Below are 15,956 nucleotides of genomic sequence, written 5' to 3'. Positions count from 1 at the left end.
TTTCTTGGAGGCATTATTTAGGGTGTTTCCAAAAAACGGTTACTTAGCTGTTATTATTATGCAAATTAAATTATAAAATATAATAAATAGCATTGTTATTACTCGATAAAATCGGAAATTGCCTAATTACAATACAGAGTGCTGGTTATAGAAATTACCGCAGTTTCTGCATTTTTGTATATACTATCCGTATTATATTGGAAATTTCAAAAATACTGATTGTGGTCACACTACTACAAATAAAACAGCTTTTTTAGAAACCAAAAGTGTGATATACTTTAAATATTTAATTATATTATGGTCGTTAGACCCCTAATCACTGTTGTACGCGCTGGACGCCTGAGTTACACAGCTGGTCTGCAGTTGCAGCAAAAACTGGCCAAACAAAAAACCGCGGATTTCGCCGAGTTTCGCAATTTCCTGTTGCTTCTGGAGCACGATCCTGTCTACACAATTGGAATACGCACCAAAGGATACACGGAAGAGGATGAAAAACGATTGCGAGAGCTGGGCGCCGAATTTCATCGCACAGATCGCGGCGGTCTCATTACCTTCCACGGACCTGGGCAACTGGTTGCCTATCCTATCTTAAATCTGCGTCAATTCAAGCTGAGCATGCGTTGCTATGTTGCAACTTTAGAGCAGACGGTGATCGAAACATGTCGCCTGTTGGGAGTACTTAATGCCAGCACCACTGCGGACACGGGTATTTGGGTGGGCGATAAGAAGATATGTGCGATTGGCGTGCATGGCTCGCGTTATGTCACCACCCATGGCATTGGCCTCAATTGCTCGACTGACTTGAGCTGGTTCGAACACATTGTGCCGTGCGGAATTGAGGGCAAGGGCGTCACTTCGTTGAGTGAGCAGCTCCAACGGCAGGTCAGTCTATCTGAGGCGACTGCTGCCTTGTTAGCGAGTCTGGCCAAGAAGTTCAATTGCCAGCTGCTGGAGCAACACCAAGAACGAGTCACAAACTAGCCGAATTAACAATTATAGTAAACCACCATCACATGTCAGTTAGTAAATTATTTAGTCAAAACGCGCTTTGTTCAAATCACATTTCTTGGCGCGACCATCGCAGGGAATTTTCCCTCGCATCTCCATTTGCAGTCGCCCCTCTTCCCGCTGCGCTGCTTTGCGCATGCGCCGATCCTGCCGAGATTCCAGCGAACCATTGGTATTGAAGTAGCGCTCTCTAAAGTCTTGTCCAGGCTCTTGAGGAAGAGGATTTGGACTACTGTCATCGCTGTACTCTGTACACTTCTCGTACGTCAGCAGACGTCTCGCTGTGTTCCCCGCCAGCAGCTGCTCCGAGTTGGCCACCAATTTGAGATGCGTGTGCTGCGGCAGCATAGCCTCATTGTAATCCTCACTGCAAAGGGTAAAGCTATTAAATGCTGCTACTATACCTATAAAGATTCTGCCACTAACCGATGGAAGGGCAGCCAGCAAACAAGACGACCGCCAAGCCGCAAATGTTTCGCTCCAAACTGAAGCAAATCCGTGTACAAATGTTGCAGGGAGTAGTGTGAAGTGGAAGGATAATGCGCCATGTCCGGCGAGCGTGTGTTGTCCTTGCCATGCGACTTGTTCTCCACCTTCTCCGTTGCCTCTCTTATGCCATAAGGAGCTAACAAATGGACAAAGCTTGTTAGACATCAATAGAGCTACTTTCTTCGATCATACTTACGATCTGTAATTATGCTATCAAAACGCATGCTTTTATGCCACAGCGGACAGGAGAAGTCAGCCACCACCACGTCCATGTAGCGCTCTGCACAGCCATACTGCTTCAGATTAGCTCTGATGCTCTCGTCTTTCTCGCGCACTTTTTGGGTAATGCGACTTGGACGACAACGCGCGTGCAACATCATGAAATCAATGTCTGCACCCAGAACATAGCCACCAAACTTGGCAGCACTGACCAGCAGCGAACCAGTTCCCACAAAGGGATCAAAGACCAAATCGCCATCCTTCACCAACGCTTGGTTGGCCATAAGCAAGCTGAGCTGGGCATCCATGCTGGTGTTGCCAATGAACTTGCGCTGTTTCAGCGACAGTTGCTTGATCAGGTGTCGCTGTCCTTGGCCTAGCATGCGACCAAAGACTATATCTTCGGGTGCATCAGGGACATCTGTTGGATCCAAGCCCCAGAATTCCAGATACCACCATTCCACTTGAGGATCTTTAAGATTGACAGCTCCTTGGAGTGGCAAATAGTCCATGGCTTCGATCTTGTCTACTTTTTCGCGCTGCGTAAAGTGTTTGTTGTACGTCTCCACTGTCACCTTAAAGCTCTGCGCATTGAAATATTGCGAGAGTGCTCCTCGATCTGTGTCCACTTGCGTCTTTAATCTTTGGTGGAATTCTGGGAGTGTCTTGGCGTGTGCCTGCAGCTCAATGATGGAGCGCAATGCCACCGAACGGGAAGCGTACTGCAGTGCGGTTTCATCATTGGGAAATTCCACGAGCCAAAAGGGTTTCTATAAACAATTAATTATAACAATTGAATCGAAGTATTCGAGTTGCTTACTAAGCGATTGTCGGAAAAATGCCGACACTCCAGACCGAACAGCTTGACGATTGACTCGAATTCAGCCACTCGAAAATCAACATGCTCTTGGGCAAACCAAAGTACATACTTCTTCCAAAACTTTGTCATTTCAATCAAAATTGTGCGAACAAATTATAACAACATGTGCTGTTGTTTATGTTTACTTTGTACAAGCGCCGCAAGTATCGATACCATTTCATAAACTGTGTGTCTAGCTGTTTGGTATATAAAAAATACCAAAAAATTAATTTTTGCAAATGTTAGTTGTCAGACACATTAGCATTTTAATTGAACGTGTTGTATTTAAACTCAGGAATCAACATATTAGATTAAATTTTCTTAAACTAGTTCCCAAAGCCTAAAACAACAAGTTTCATCATCCTCATTGCATAGTGTGACCAGCCGACCAATAATTCGTTTGCAACGCGAAAAAGTATATTTTGTAATTGCACTTACGGTCACGCTGTAATCGACACGGCCTTTCGCATTAATTTCTGAGGCGCACACGTAGGCGAGCCGAAGATTTTAATAAATTTTCAGCTACAGCAAGCTTCAAAGCTGCCCAAGCAAAGTGAAAAACATTAGTTAAGTGGCCCGTGCATAAAATTGTTATCAAGTGAAAATGGCGCGTTACACGCAACGTCCGGAAAATGCTCTTAAACGAGCTAATGGTGAGTGGGTGAAAAATTTTCTTTCCATGCGGCTACGAATGAGCTGGTCAAAGTGAAATGTCAAAAATGTCACTCACCCGTTTCGCAGTGCGTATTGTTGCCGCGCATTGTGAATGGCCAATTGAAACTCGTTTACCCTTTCATCAACCCCCCACCCCCTTTCTGATGTTTTGCAGAATTCATTGAGGTGGGAAAACCACTGCGTGCCTTGGACACGTTGCAAGAGGTGTTCAGGAACAAGCGTTGGAACTATGCCTACTCCGAGACGGTCATTGAGCCCCTCATGTTCAAGTACTTGTACTTGTGCGTGGAGCTCAAGAAGTCCCACATTGCCAAGGAGGGTCTCTTCCAGTACCGCAACATGTTCCAGCTGGTGAATGTGAACTCCCTGGAGAATGTAATTCGAGGCTATCTGAAGATGGCCGAGGAGCACACCGAGGCAGCTCAAGCTCAATCCTCAGCGGCCGTTGCTGTGCTCGAGTTGGACGATCTGGACAACATTGCCACCCCTGAGAGTATTTTGATGAGCGCTGTGTGCGGTGAGGATGCACAGGATCGTTCGGATCGTACTATTCTGTTGCCCTGGGTGAAGTTCCTCTGGGAATCTTATTGCCAGTGCTTGGAGCTGCTGCGTGTAAACACGCACTGTGAGGCCCTGTATCATGATATTGCTCGCATGGCCTTCCAATTCTGCTTGAAGTACAATCGCAAGAGCGAGTTCCGTCGTCTGTGCGACAAGCTGCGCAAGCATCTCGAGGATATCTGCAAGAGCAGCAACCAAACCACTGGCGTATCCATCAACAAAGTGGAGACGCAGCAGATGTGCCTGGATACTAGGCTATACCTGCTTGATTCGGCCATACAGATGGAGTTGTGGCAGGAGGCCTACAAAGCCATTGAGGACATTCATGGTCTGATGGCCATGTCCAAGAAGACACCGGTGCCCAAAACTATGGCCAACTACTACCAGAAGCTGGCTATGGTCTTTAGCAAGGCTGGCAATCAGCTCTTCCACGCTGCCGCCTTGTTGAAGCTGTTCCAGCTGACGCGCGAGCTCAAGAAGAACTTGACCAAGGATGATTTGCAGCGCATGGCAGCTCACGTGCTGCTGGCTACTCTCTCGATTCCGCTGCCATCGGCTCATCCGGAATTCGATCGCTTCATTGAGGCGGACAAGAGTCCGCTGGAGAAGGCACAAAAGCTGGCCGTCTTGCTGGGTCTGCCCCAGCCACCAACCCGTGTCTCGCTCATACGCGAAGTTGTAAGTGTTGCATCAATAATTGATCAATTAACTTGTGCTAATCCCTTTCTTTCGCCAGGTGCGCTTGAATGTGCCCAATCTGGTGTCGGACGAGTTCCGCAACTTGTACAACTGGTTGGAGGTTGACTTCAACCCGTTGAACCTATGCAAGCGCATTCAGTCCATTGTGGACACCATTGAGAGCGGTGAGACCGAGAACACCCTGCTCGCTCCCTACATCCAGCCTCTGAAGGATGTGACCATCATGCGCTTGATTCGCCAAATCTCGCAGGTGTACGAGAGCATCGAGTTCAAGCGTTTGCTCGAGCTGGCCCCTTTCTGCAAACTCTTCGAATTGGAGAAGTTGCTGGTGGAGTCGGTGCGTCACAATGACATGCAGATTCGCATCGATCATCAGCGCAACAGCATCTTCTTTGGCACCGATCTGACCGAGAGTCAACGCGAGTATCGTCCCGATGGACCCGCTCTGCAATCTATGCCCTCGGAGCAGATTCGTTCGCAGCTCGTCAACATGTCGACAGTGCTGACGCGTGCTGTGTCCATTGTCTATCCGAATCGTGAGCGTGATCAGCGCGCCAAGCTGCGCACTCAGATGGTGCATCATTATCATGAGATCAAGGATCGCGAGCATCAACGCATTCTGCAGCGCCAGAAAATCATTGAGGATCGCAAGGAGTTCATTGAGAAGCAGAACAACGCCCGCGAAGAGGAGGAGGCACGTCGCCACGAAGAGGAATCTCGCAAGGCAAAGCTGGCCGAGCAGAAGCGCCTCGAGCAGGAGCAGGAGGAGCGCGAACGCAAGCGCCACGAGAACGAGATCCAGGCTATCAAGGAGAAGAGTCTCAAGGAGAAGGTGCAACAAATCTCGCAGACAGCGCACGGCAAGAAGATGCTGTCCAAGCTCGACGAAGAGGGCATCAAGAAGCTCGATGCCGAGCAAATCGCAATGCGCGAGAGCGAAGAGTTGCAGCGTGAGCGCAAGGAGCTGCAGTCGAAGCTCAAGTCGCAGGAGAAGAAGATCGATTACTTCGAGCGTGCCAAGCGTCAAGAGGAGATTCCGCTCTTCGAGAAGTATTTGGCTGAGAAACATGCTAAGGATAAGGAGTTCTGGGAGGCCACCGAACAAACTCGTATCGAGACGGCTATTTCCGATCGCAAGGATGCTGTGCTGCAGCAAGATCGTCTGAAGCGCATGTATCCCGATCGCGATGAGTTCCTCGAAGCTCTCAAGAAGGAGCGTGCTTCGCTCTACGTCGAGAAGTTGAAGAAGTTTGACATTGCGCTTGCCGAGGAGCGCAAGAAGCGTTTGGCCGATCGCGTTGTTCGCCGTCGCGAGGAACGCCGCTTGGCCTTTTTGCGTGCCAAGGAAGAGGAGCGTTTCCGCAAGGAGGAGGAGATTCGTCATGCTCGCGAGGCCGAAGAGCGTGCAGCCGCCGAGGCTCGTCGCCTGGAACGCGAAGCCGAGGATGAGAAACGTCGTCAGCAGTACGAGAAACAACGTGCCAAGGAGGAGGAAGCCGAACGCAAGATTCAAGAGGATCGCGAGCGTCTGGCTCGTGAGGTGGCCGTCGAGCGTGAGCGCAGCGAAAAGGAACGCGATACTTGGCGTCCACGTGGCGATCGTGGTGAGCGTCCAGCAGCTGCCGCCGGTGGTGCCGGTGAATGGCGTCGCAATGCTCCTCCAAGCGACCGCAACGAACGTAATGACCGTAACGATCGTGATCGCGGAGAGCGCAATGATCGCAACGACCGCAATGATCGTGATCGCGGAGAGCGCAATGATCGCATTGACCGCAACGATCGCGACCGTAATGATCGTGACCGTGGCGAGCGTAAGGATAACGAAGGTGGCGCCGATTCCTCATGGCGTGTGCGTCGCGAGCCCGACTCTCAACGCGGAGGCGGCCCTGATCGTGGCGAGCGAGGTGGTGCTCCAGCTGGTGGACGCGATGACAAGTGGCGTCGCGGTGGTGACCGTGATCGTGGTGGTGACCGCGACCGTGAGCGTGGTGATCGTGACCGCGAGCGTGGTGATCGCCTCGGTGGTGATCGTGACCGCGATCGTGACCGCGATCGTGATTCGTTCCGCCGTAACGATGGACCACGCCGTGACGACCGCGATGATCGCGGTGGTTTCCGTCGTAATGATGATCAAGCTCGTGACACAGGCAGCAACTGGCGCGATGCTCCCCGCCAAAGCGATCGTGACAATCGTCGCCCAGCTGGAGGCGAGCGTCGTGATGGACGCGACAATCGCGGTGCTGGCGCTGGACCCAAGGAAGGAGGCGGTGGTGGCGGCAACTGGCGCACTGCTCCCTCGCCACGCGACGAGAAACCTGCTCCCAAGCGCGAACAGCCCCAGGACAAGGGTGAGTGTCCAAAAATATATATATTCTCATACATTTACTTATGATTATCTTTATTTTTTACAGAAAACAAGGCCGGCGATGATGGTGAATGGACTAGCGTTAAGCGGCGTTAAATATTTATCTCTCTTCCGCATTGTCTAATATATACAACACAGCAAATGTAACCGTACCCTCTTTTTTATATATACAACAAATAATATACATAATGTATTGTACTTGATCCGAAATATGTGCTAATCCCGCTCGCCCTAATGTAATATGCTTGGCAACATTTTTACAAATTGATCACAATTGCAAAATATAATAATCAACTAGCCTACCTTCGCCTTGGTTTGCTAGAGTTGGATGCATAAATAAAGTACATACAAATAAAACTGTTTATCAAACATAGTAAATTGACCAGTTGGTTTTAATTGAATTGCAAAACACCTTAGAAGTTGACACATTGTTGAATTTTGAAAGTTGCGCCACCGGTTCTCTGCTTAATACTCTGTTAAGTTCACTGTTAACGGACAAAAGTGGTAATGGTATATACCGAATCGCATCGGTAAATTAACGTATATATTGTAAGATCGGTCACATCGCTTAACTTCGATTAAAATCGAATTGTTGAGAAAATCGATTTGCTCTTTGTACCAAAATATTAAAAAAAAAAACAAAGCGAATTTTTTTTTCGACTTTTACTACCATTTAAATATTGCCGTTACTTTATATTCGATTTAGGTTTTGGGCCGCAAAATGGCATTTCTCAGCGGTAGACGAAGATCCGAATGGAATGTGAAATTCATTTTTTTCGCGTTTTTCAAATATTGTGCAATCCCTAGGACAGTGTAACCGTTTAGCAATGCAGGGTTTTAGTGTTTCGGTATATCCTATAACGTGCAGTTTCTGGTCACATCCCCACAAAAGTTTAACTTTAAACAAAACTTTTTTCAAAATAAAAATAAATTTTGTTAATTAATAACGAATTTATACTGTCACTTGTCCGCAAAAAGAATCGATTTGGTTATCGATTTTGTCATCGATAACTCACCGCCCTCTGCCAGCGCTGCGATAATAGTAAATAAGTTTCGTTCCCCGCGGTCGTGCGTCCGTTCGCTCGCGTCCACGTGAACACAACATCATTCAGCAATGTGATTCATTAATTATTAGATAAAAATCGTATTAAATCCGTGTGGTGGTTGCCGAGAGTCCAATTAAAATCCCAGAACCAAAATAAACAATCCAAACGTGGGTCGTCTTGTAACATTTAAACATTTTAAAACTGTGCGTTGGCGTTGTAGACGCGGCGCTCAACATGTGAGGTTAAAGCAGACAAACTAGACGACTGCAACAATTGTTAATAACTAATTCGAGCAGTGACTAAAGTAATAAACAATTAAAGCCGAGTGTAGAGCAGAGTGCTCTTTTAAGGTAATGCCTTTGCTTTTGTAAATCAAAAAATTACACCTCAAAGAAAGACAAGTGCTCCTCCCGCCCGTCTACAAGTGCGTTGATACACGAGCTGTTCACAAAAAAAAATTCGCACGAAACCCTATGCGATGTCGCCGTCGCCTTTGAATTTATCAAGAAAATGGCTTTCTAAACAAAAACCTGTGTGTGAGTGTGTGTACGTGTGTGAAATGTGATAGTAGACTTTATTAAAAAGAAATGAAAAAAGAGGAGATTGTTATTTAGCATTAGCACACACACACATGTATAACAAAAAGCACATGGTGCGGCGGCGGCACAAACACACACGTGGTCGCCTTGTCGGTGTTTGGTGCGTGCGTGAGTGTTTGTGTGCGTGTGTGTTTGCATGTGAGTGTGCGCAAGCATGGCTGTCTGTGTATTTATAAGTGTGTTTGTTGTTATTGTTTTGTGCGATGACGATTTGTTTAAAAAAAAAAGTGATGCCTAAAAAAAATACCCAACAATTTTGTTGAAGCATTTAACTCAACAAACAGTATAAACCATTTAGCATTTCGATTGTTTGGCGACTAGCGGCATGCCGCATGGCGAATAAAAAAAAAACAACAGCATGTTGCTGCCTGCGTGAAGAGAAAAAAACGTGCCACGCTGGTTTTTGCCGTTCCCTTTTGTGCGACCATTCGGCGGTGCACTTTTAGCGTTGCCAACTTGTTGACTGCTGCGCGCCACTTTGCAAAGTTATCGATTTTTAAATTCGCTGCACGTGGATATTCAAATTCTGAATTTTAAATAGTACAATTTGTGAGATATAGATTAATAATTATTCCAATTAAATCGCGTATATAATTTAATGGTATTTGCTGGGTCGCTTGACACGCCGCTGACGACGTGGTTCCAACATTTCGTGCTTGGCGTGCATTTGCTGCAATATCTCCTCTCGATGCTGTTCCAAATGTTCTAGCTGCGGTTCCACCGCGTCAGGCACGCCTGGCATCAGCACTCTGCAACGTCGGATGACCACGTTGTGACCCTCTTCTAACTCGGCAAGCTGCACGGCTAACTCAACCCTGGTGCCAGTTAGCACAAAGTATCCGGTGTTGCCGATCACCTTGACGGGCGCTGAGGGGGTCTTCAACTTCTGCATGGCATTGAGAAAGTTTTCCCTGCTCGTGGTCATTTCATGTGGCGCTTTAACCGCAACCTCGTGTGTTTCATTAACTTTGTTCTTGTTTTTAGGTTCTGACAAAGAAGATTTGATGACGGGTTTAGTTGGTAAAGCGTGACATAGTGCAGTTCCTTTTCCCAAAGTGAGCGGTTTTTTCGCTTTTTGTCTTAACATATGGCGAGCCAGTCGCTTCGCCTTCTTCTCCAGCAACTGCAAAATGTGGCGTCTAGTTCCCAATGATGGGAGCAATTTGCACTCCTCATTCTCCACATTGCTTGCTCGATACTTGGACCTCTTGCCACTCTTTGCCTTCTTGCTTGGCAAGAAGTAACTCAAGATCACTTTACAGAACTCACATTTGCATGGTGATCCTTTGTTTTCGGATCCTTCGAGTGCCTTTCTGATGGTCCCGTCCAGACTGTTGTCGGTTGACGATGTCGATTCATTGACCACTGTGTCGGTCGCCATGGACAATCTCTGAATTCTCGTAATTGTAGCAGCTGCTTTGCGTGTCATCGATTTGCTTAACGAGCTGCTTTGCTCCTTTGGCAGTTCTGGCGGTGATTGTGTCTTTGACTTGATGACATTTCCAGCCTCGTTCGGATCGTTGATAATATTGTGAGCCCTTGTTGGGCCCTCGGTCTCCACAACATCAACAATTTGACGCTTTGGCTTGATCTCAAATTGCTCTGTAATGCTCTGATGGTTATTGTTCGATGGCCAGCCAGCAAGGGGCATCGACGATACATTATTGCTCTCTAGAATGCTTTCTTCCTGCGTTTGACGCTTGGCTTCGGCCGCTTTGCGCTGACGTCGAGTTATGACCTTTCTGGGAGGCATTATTTCCTCTATAAAATTTCGAAATGTGCTTTGACTGGGCTTTGAAAATGCACAAAACTAGTTTTCAGGCTATATTAAATGTTCAACGAAAACTCATGGCCGCCTAAGATAGCAAAACAATCGGGTTTAACTGTGTATTCATCTATTTCTTTAACAGATTGATTGCACAAACTAATTGTAATGGATTCACGCATGCTGAATGTGTTTCACGAGGATCCCTTCGAGGGTAACTTTGTCAAGTATGATCCAGAACCGAATTTCTGGTCCGCCAATGATGAGTAAGTCAAGTCTTTTCTAAACACTCATTTGCCAATCTTATTGACACTTCTATCTTATAGTTTGCAGCTCACTGACACGCTGAATGGCATTTTGCCCATTGCGCCCACAGATGAATCGCTGCTTGGCCAAAAGGAGTCCGATGAGCAGCTGCAAAACAGCAAGAACTTGGTAAGATAGAAAGCCCTCAAACTACTTTATAATAGTTACTAATTATTGCTTTTATTTACAGCTCATCTACAGCGACTTTGTCGATCAGCATCTGAGCGATGATGCGAATGTGCTGAATGGTCAGGTTTACAGACACATCTCGGGGAGCGAGGTTGAGGCTGCCTATGAGCAACAGCGTCAGCTGAGTGCATTGATTGACTCCGATGATGATGAGGATGACGATGAAGATGTGGCTGGCGATGAAGTGCAGAGCCAGTGTAGCAATTCAACATTTCGCACACGCACCGACAGCTCCTCGATTGGCGATTACGAATCGCATTCGAGCGACTACGATGATGATGTGCCCGATGAGCCGATGGCTTCCTTAGGTGATGCTGGACATCTGCTGACGGCAGATATGTTTGCCTTGCAGGATGAGCGCAAGAATCGCACGTTGAGCACGAATACAATTGGCTCCGATGCCGATGCCCTGGGACTGAACATCGATGTGAACAACTTTGATTTGGCCGACTTTATCACAAAGGATGATTTCGCCGACAATCTCAGCTCACTGCGCGCGAAGCAAGCGGTGAAGACGATGGAGCAAAGCCCAGCACCCATCGCAGCAGTGGCTCCAGTTGCTGCTGTCCCATTACCAATTGCAGCGCCAGTCAAAGCAAAGGCGGCAACAACACCAGCTGTGAAACCGGTCACAGCGCTGCCAAAGCCTGTGATTATCTCGTCGAAGAGTCGTGACTCTGATTACGACTCGGATTCCATCATTGATGTGGAAACTGTCGATGTCATCGATGTGGATGAATCGTTGTGGGTGGCCAAGCAACAAACGGCTCCCGCTGACGATTTGTGCTATGTGGACAATGTGAAGGCCGATCCATCGTGGAGTCCCAAACAGCCGAAACAGCGGATTGTCTCTGCCGAGGTGAGTATCAAGTGCTGGGCAGCCAACCAAAACACACATTGAAGCATGTAACTCATTCTTCAACTGGTGTCTTCACATAGCACAAGGCGGCGTCAAGTCAAACGGCAGCCAAGACAGCTCCAGTTGCAGCCGTGGCAACAGAAGTGGCACCAACAGCAGCAGCAGCTAGTGCAGCCAGTGCAGCGAAGCCAAAGACCAGCAACAACATTTGCCTGGTGCCCAACAAGAAGCAGTGCGAATTTCTCAAGCGCAAGGTGGGCGGCAAGGCAGCTGTCAGCACAGCGACGAGCGGCAAGTCGAAGGCAGCGGCCAAGAAGGCGCAAGAGGCTAACCACAAAGGCGCAGCTGCTTGTAAGCAGCTCATCAACACTGGGCTCGGTCTGGGCGGCAAGAATCTTGCGTTGCTGAAGCATGAACGCGATGCGGCTGTTGCGTTGTTGCCCACTGCGGCAGTTGCAGCGTCTCCAACGCCCGTGTCGGTGCCTGCGCCTAAGCGTAAGCTGAATCTGGAAGAGTACAAGCAGCGTAAGAGTGGCGGCGGAGTTGCAGCCACATCCGCAAGACAGCAGACACCCGTGCCTGCCAAGCAGCCCAAGCTGGAGGCCAGCAAGATGCCGGTGGTGGCGCCACCAATGCCGGTGCAGAAGACGCAACCATCGCCGCAAAAGGCAGCCATCTGCAGCATTGTGAACAGTCTGAAGAGCCCGACGAGTCAGGCAGCAGCTCCGCCCACAGATCCCATAACGGTGGCCAAAAACAAAGTGCTACGCATGCTCGAGCTGAAGCGTGCGCAGCAGCTGAAGATTATCGACTCGCGGGTGTCGGCGAAGGTGCCGCGCGTGACAAAGTTGCCGCCGCTTAAGGATATTGTTAAGGACACGTACTGCATGGAGAATGAGCCAGAGCCGGAGGCGCAGGCAGCAGGTGCTGCGAATAGCAAACTGCACGCTGACTACGAGGAGATCATCATTGTGTCGGCCAGCTGCAACACAGACATTACGATACCGCCGCATCAGGCGAGCGTGGCTCTCAGGGACAACAAGACAACGACGCCCTCGTCGCGCTCACTGCTCAAGTCTTCGGTGTTGCTGTACAACATGTCGCACAGCAGCGAGGCGGGCAAGGATATGACAAACTCCTTGATTGCCAGCATACAGAGCGAGGTTGTGAGACAAACGAATTGCGTGGCTCTGGCCGCAACATCAGCAGCAGGAGCAGAGGCAACAACGGGAGCAGCGACAGCGACGCAGGCGGATAAGAATGCACAGCATGGCGAGGATAAGGTCATCATGCATCTGGCAAAGAATCGTGTGCGAAAGCGAATGGTTTCCATGGGCACTCAGACAGATCTGCAACCCGAATTTCCGCTCCTCACGTTGCCCACAGCGCGTCAGTCGCGTGAACGCACGCGTCGCAGTTATCGCAAGCGTCGCGTCGATGGCTCGAATGGCAGCTCGAGTGGCTCCTCAACCTCATCCTCGAGCAGCAGCATGGCCTCGTATCGCTCTCGCTCCAATTCCAACTCAACAGAGCGACTGCGCCACTCAGATGCGACTGCCGCATGCAGCGTGGGGGGAAGCATCAATGGCGGTGGTTATTCATCGCGTAGCACACGGCGTCATCGCAGCTCGGTGAGTTCCTCATCCTACTCGGAGTCGGGCAAGTACGAACGGCAGCAGCGACAACGTCGCACCAGCTACAACAAACGCCGCTCGAAAAATCTAACGCGCGACAATTGTTCCACCTCGGGATCAGAGTTTAGCGATCGCGAGCGCAGTCGCAGTCCGTTGCGACGCTCGCGTTCGCCAACTGTGAACAACAGCAGCAACAGCAACAACAATCGACGTGGTTACGTGGACCGCAATGTGTCGCAGCCAGCGGTGGAGGAGCGCCGCATTGTCTACGTGGGACGCATTGAGCAGGAGACTACAAAGGAGATGCTGCGTCGCAAATTTCTGCCCTACGGCAGCATCAAACAGATAACGATACACTACAAGGAGAATGGGTAAGTTGACAGCAAGCAAGCGTGATTGTAGCAGAGAAAGTGAATTAAAGTTCAATTTAAATGTCTCCTTCGCAGCATGAAGTATGGCTTTGTGACCTTTGAACGTGCGCAGGACGCATTCACAGCCATCGACACAAGCCCTCGGGATGCGCAAATCAACATGTATGACATTAGTTTCGGGGGCAGACGCGCCTTCTGTCGCGCATCGTACGCCGACTTGGGTGAGTTGTTGTTGTTAACCACTAAATTGATTTAAGAAATTTAATTTAATTTCTCTCTCTCGCTCTCTTGTAAATTTTGCAGACAATGCCGGCATCAATAATTACCATTCGTACGTGTTTCCCAAGGCAGCGCCGGCTGCTGCACCGCAGGAGGATTCATTTGAGGCGCTGTTGCTCAAAGTTAAAGCGAAACTGAATGCAGGCAAGCCTGGAGCAGGAGAAGAAGCAGCAGCACCACAAACAACAACATTTGCTGGAGACAACAGCAACAGCAACAACGGTCAAATTTGACATCTTTACTGCAGCCAGCTTATCGCTGTATTTCAATATTTATGATTTGCCAACTGAATTTTGAGTTTATACCAAGAATCGCAACACTTTTTTATACGTAGCACATAAATAGACATTTAGACCATGAAGTTTCTACCCGTACAACCGAAAGCCTGATTATCTTTTTATATAACGTTTTTCATAATTTAATACCTATTAACTATACAAAATAGTTGACAATAGAATCGCATCCAACAAAAATCCCAAAAATCATCGACAAGCAGCGAATTGAATTAACAAAACCCAAACAAACACATAGAGATACTAAATAGAAATACAAAACAAAACAAAACAAAACAAAAAAGAAAACATTTATGGAAATTAACAAATGAAATTGTGATAAACGCGTAATGCATACAAAGTCATTGATAATTGCATGTAAGTTAGAACGTCACGAAGAAGTTGTAAGAATTGTAAAAACAAAAGCAAAGAGAAAAAAGGAAACGTTGATGCAACACTGAACACTGAAGTTTATAGCCATAACGTAACAACCGAAGCAGAAGCAGAGGCAGAGACAGCTACATAGACAAAAACAAAAACAGATAAATAGCAACAAATTTAATACTACTACTGTGTAACACAAGTATGAATGAATTAATGAATTAATCCATGCACCATCTATAGGAAATATATAATGATTATATATATGGAAAGTAGCGTGTACTGTATCAGAGCTATTTCATGTATTATCTGTATAGTGTACTATATAGAAAGAGGGCAAAGGCACGCGCATGCTGCATGCGACGGTCACAAATTAAACTGTTGATAACTAAACTTTGATATTAGTTTGTAAAATGTACGTACATAATGTAATCTTAATTTACTGCATATGGTTTTTTTTATTGTAAAGCAATCAAGCCACCAATCTATCAATCAATCAATCAACCAACCATCAATTAGGCATCGCGTTTAATTATCAAAAATGTAAAACAATAGCGACTTCCCATTCATTTTCAATATATAACTTAGTTCTTACTTGCTTTATGTACTTTTCAAAAATTTAAGGGGAGCTTAAGAAAACATTTATAAATACTACTTACTATCGTATATAAATTAGATTGAATCCTTCCTCAGCCTTATGCCATTTAATACATTAAATGCTCCCTTTGTTTATTTAGTTAATTGCTAAAAAGAAAAAAAAAACTCCCTAAATGCAAAAGCAATTTTTGTTAAACATTAAGCAAAACTCTTTAAAAAAAAAAAAAGTTGAGAAGCAACTATTTTCATATTATAACATAGCCTGATAGCTATGGCTATGCAATTGTTTTAAGTTTTTGTACTGCTCTTTGAATAATTTAATAAATGCGCTAGTTTCAGCAAATTGAAATAAAAACTTTTCGTCTTTTATTTGTGAATAGGTTAAACAATGTCGACGACATCCAAGAAACATGATAATATTTTGCTATTTAACTTGTATAAATTCCAAACACGTTTCTCTTTCGGCGTTGTCGTGGGCCTGTTGCTTATTCTTATGCAAATATTCGCAACGTTTTTATACCCCGATACCCAATAGGGTAGGAGGGTATTACAAGTTTGTGCCTTTATGAAAGAAGAAGGCATATCCGACCTTATAAAGTATATATTTTAAATTGATTTTAGTGGCTTTGGCTGACAATCTGGTAAATCGATATACCAAATATAGTCTTCGGTATAATTTAGTATTTTGCGCTATATTTTGGTATAGTTGGCTAATAAGCTGGTATATTTTTTACTCTATGGTGTATTTTGAACATAGTACAAAATCGATATACCAAATATATA

At 46.7% G+C, this 15,956-nt stretch overlaps 3 protein-coding genes across 3 annotated transcripts; 2 read left to right on the top strand and 1 right to left on the bottom strand.

The window, feature by feature from the left end:
- Window positions 1-242: 242 nt before the first annotated feature.
- Window positions 243-981, top strand: LOC117576110 (putative lipoyltransferase 2, mitochondrial). Its single transcript, XM_034260668.2, has one exon. The coding sequence runs from the start codon at window positions 298-300 to the stop codon at window positions 979-981; it is 684 nt and encodes a 227-aa protein (XP_034116559.1). The 5' UTR covers window positions 243-297.
- Window positions 982-1,014: 33 nt separating this feature from the next.
- On the bottom strand, window positions 1,015-2,747 carry LOC117576109 (tRNA (guanine(10)-N2)-methyltransferase homolog). The gene is made up of 4 exons (XM_034260667.2): window positions 2,537-2,747; window positions 1,694-2,486; window positions 1,435-1,633; window positions 1,015-1,375 (listed from the first exon to the last, which is right to left on the bottom strand). Exons 1-4 carry the CDS (start codon window positions 2,663-2,665, stop codon window positions 1,033-1,035), a joined length of 1,464 nt encoding a protein of 487 aa, XP_034116558.1. The 5' UTR covers window positions 2,666-2,747; the 3' UTR covers window positions 1,015-1,032.
- A 259-nt stretch (window positions 2,748-3,006) lies between these two features.
- Window positions 3,007-15,528, top strand: LOC117574470 (uncharacterized). Its single transcript, XM_052006923.1, has 10 exons — window positions 3,007-3,228; window positions 3,405-4,489; window positions 4,548-6,858; window positions 6,922-6,942; window positions 10,437-10,551; window positions 10,612-10,720; window positions 10,782-11,639; window positions 11,720-13,644; window positions 13,720-13,865; window positions 13,948-15,528. The coding sequence occupies exons 1-10, from the start codon at window positions 3,180-3,182 to the stop codon at window positions 14,154-14,156; spliced, it is 6,828 nt and encodes a 2,275-aa protein (XP_051862883.1). The 5' UTR covers window positions 3,007-3,179; the 3' UTR covers window positions 14,157-15,528.
- Window positions 15,529-15,956: the final 428 nt, after the last annotated feature.

Source organism: Drosophila albomicans, chromosome 2R, assembly GCF_009650485.2.
Source record: "Drosophila albomicans strain 15112-1751.03 chromosome 2R, ASM965048v2, whole genome shotgun sequence".
NCBI classification, from domain to species: Eukaryota; Metazoa; Arthropoda; class Insecta; order Diptera; family Drosophilidae; genus Drosophila; species Drosophila albomicans.
The sequence above is the reverse complement of the archived record's forward strand: the minus strand, read 5'-3'. Positions and strand labels throughout refer to the sequence as shown.

Excerpts from the sequence above, each read along its gene's own strand:
- LOC117576109 (XM_034260667.2), bottom strand. The coding sequence starts at position 2,665 with ATGACAAAGTTTTGGAAGAAGTATGTACTTTGGTTTGCCCAAGAGCAT. Across the intron at positions 2,487-2,536 it reads ATTTTTCCGACAATCGCTTA|AAACCCTTTTGGCTCGTGGA; the intron begins GTAAGCAACTCG and ends AATTGTTTATAG. Across the intron at positions 1,376-1,434 it reads TGCTGGCTGCCCTTCCATCG|TGAGGATTACAATGAGGCTA; the intron begins GTTAGTGGCAGA and ends TACCCTTTGCAG.
- LOC117576110 (XM_034260668.2), top strand. The coding sequence starts at position 298 with ATGGTCGTTAGACCCCTAATCACTGTTGTACGCGCTGGACGCCTGAGT.
- LOC117574470 (XM_052006923.1), top strand. The coding sequence starts at position 3,180 with ATGGCGCGTTACACGCAACGTCCGGAAAATGCTCTTAAACGAGCTAAT. Across the intron at positions 6,859-6,921 it reads CGAACAGCCCCAGGACAAGG|AAAACAAGGCCGGCGATGAT; the intron begins GTGAGTGTCCAA and ends TATTTTTTACAG. Across the intron at positions 13,645-13,719 it reads ATACACTACAAGGAGAATGG|CATGAAGTATGGCTTTGTGA; the intron begins GTAAGTTGACAG and ends TCTCCTTCGCAG.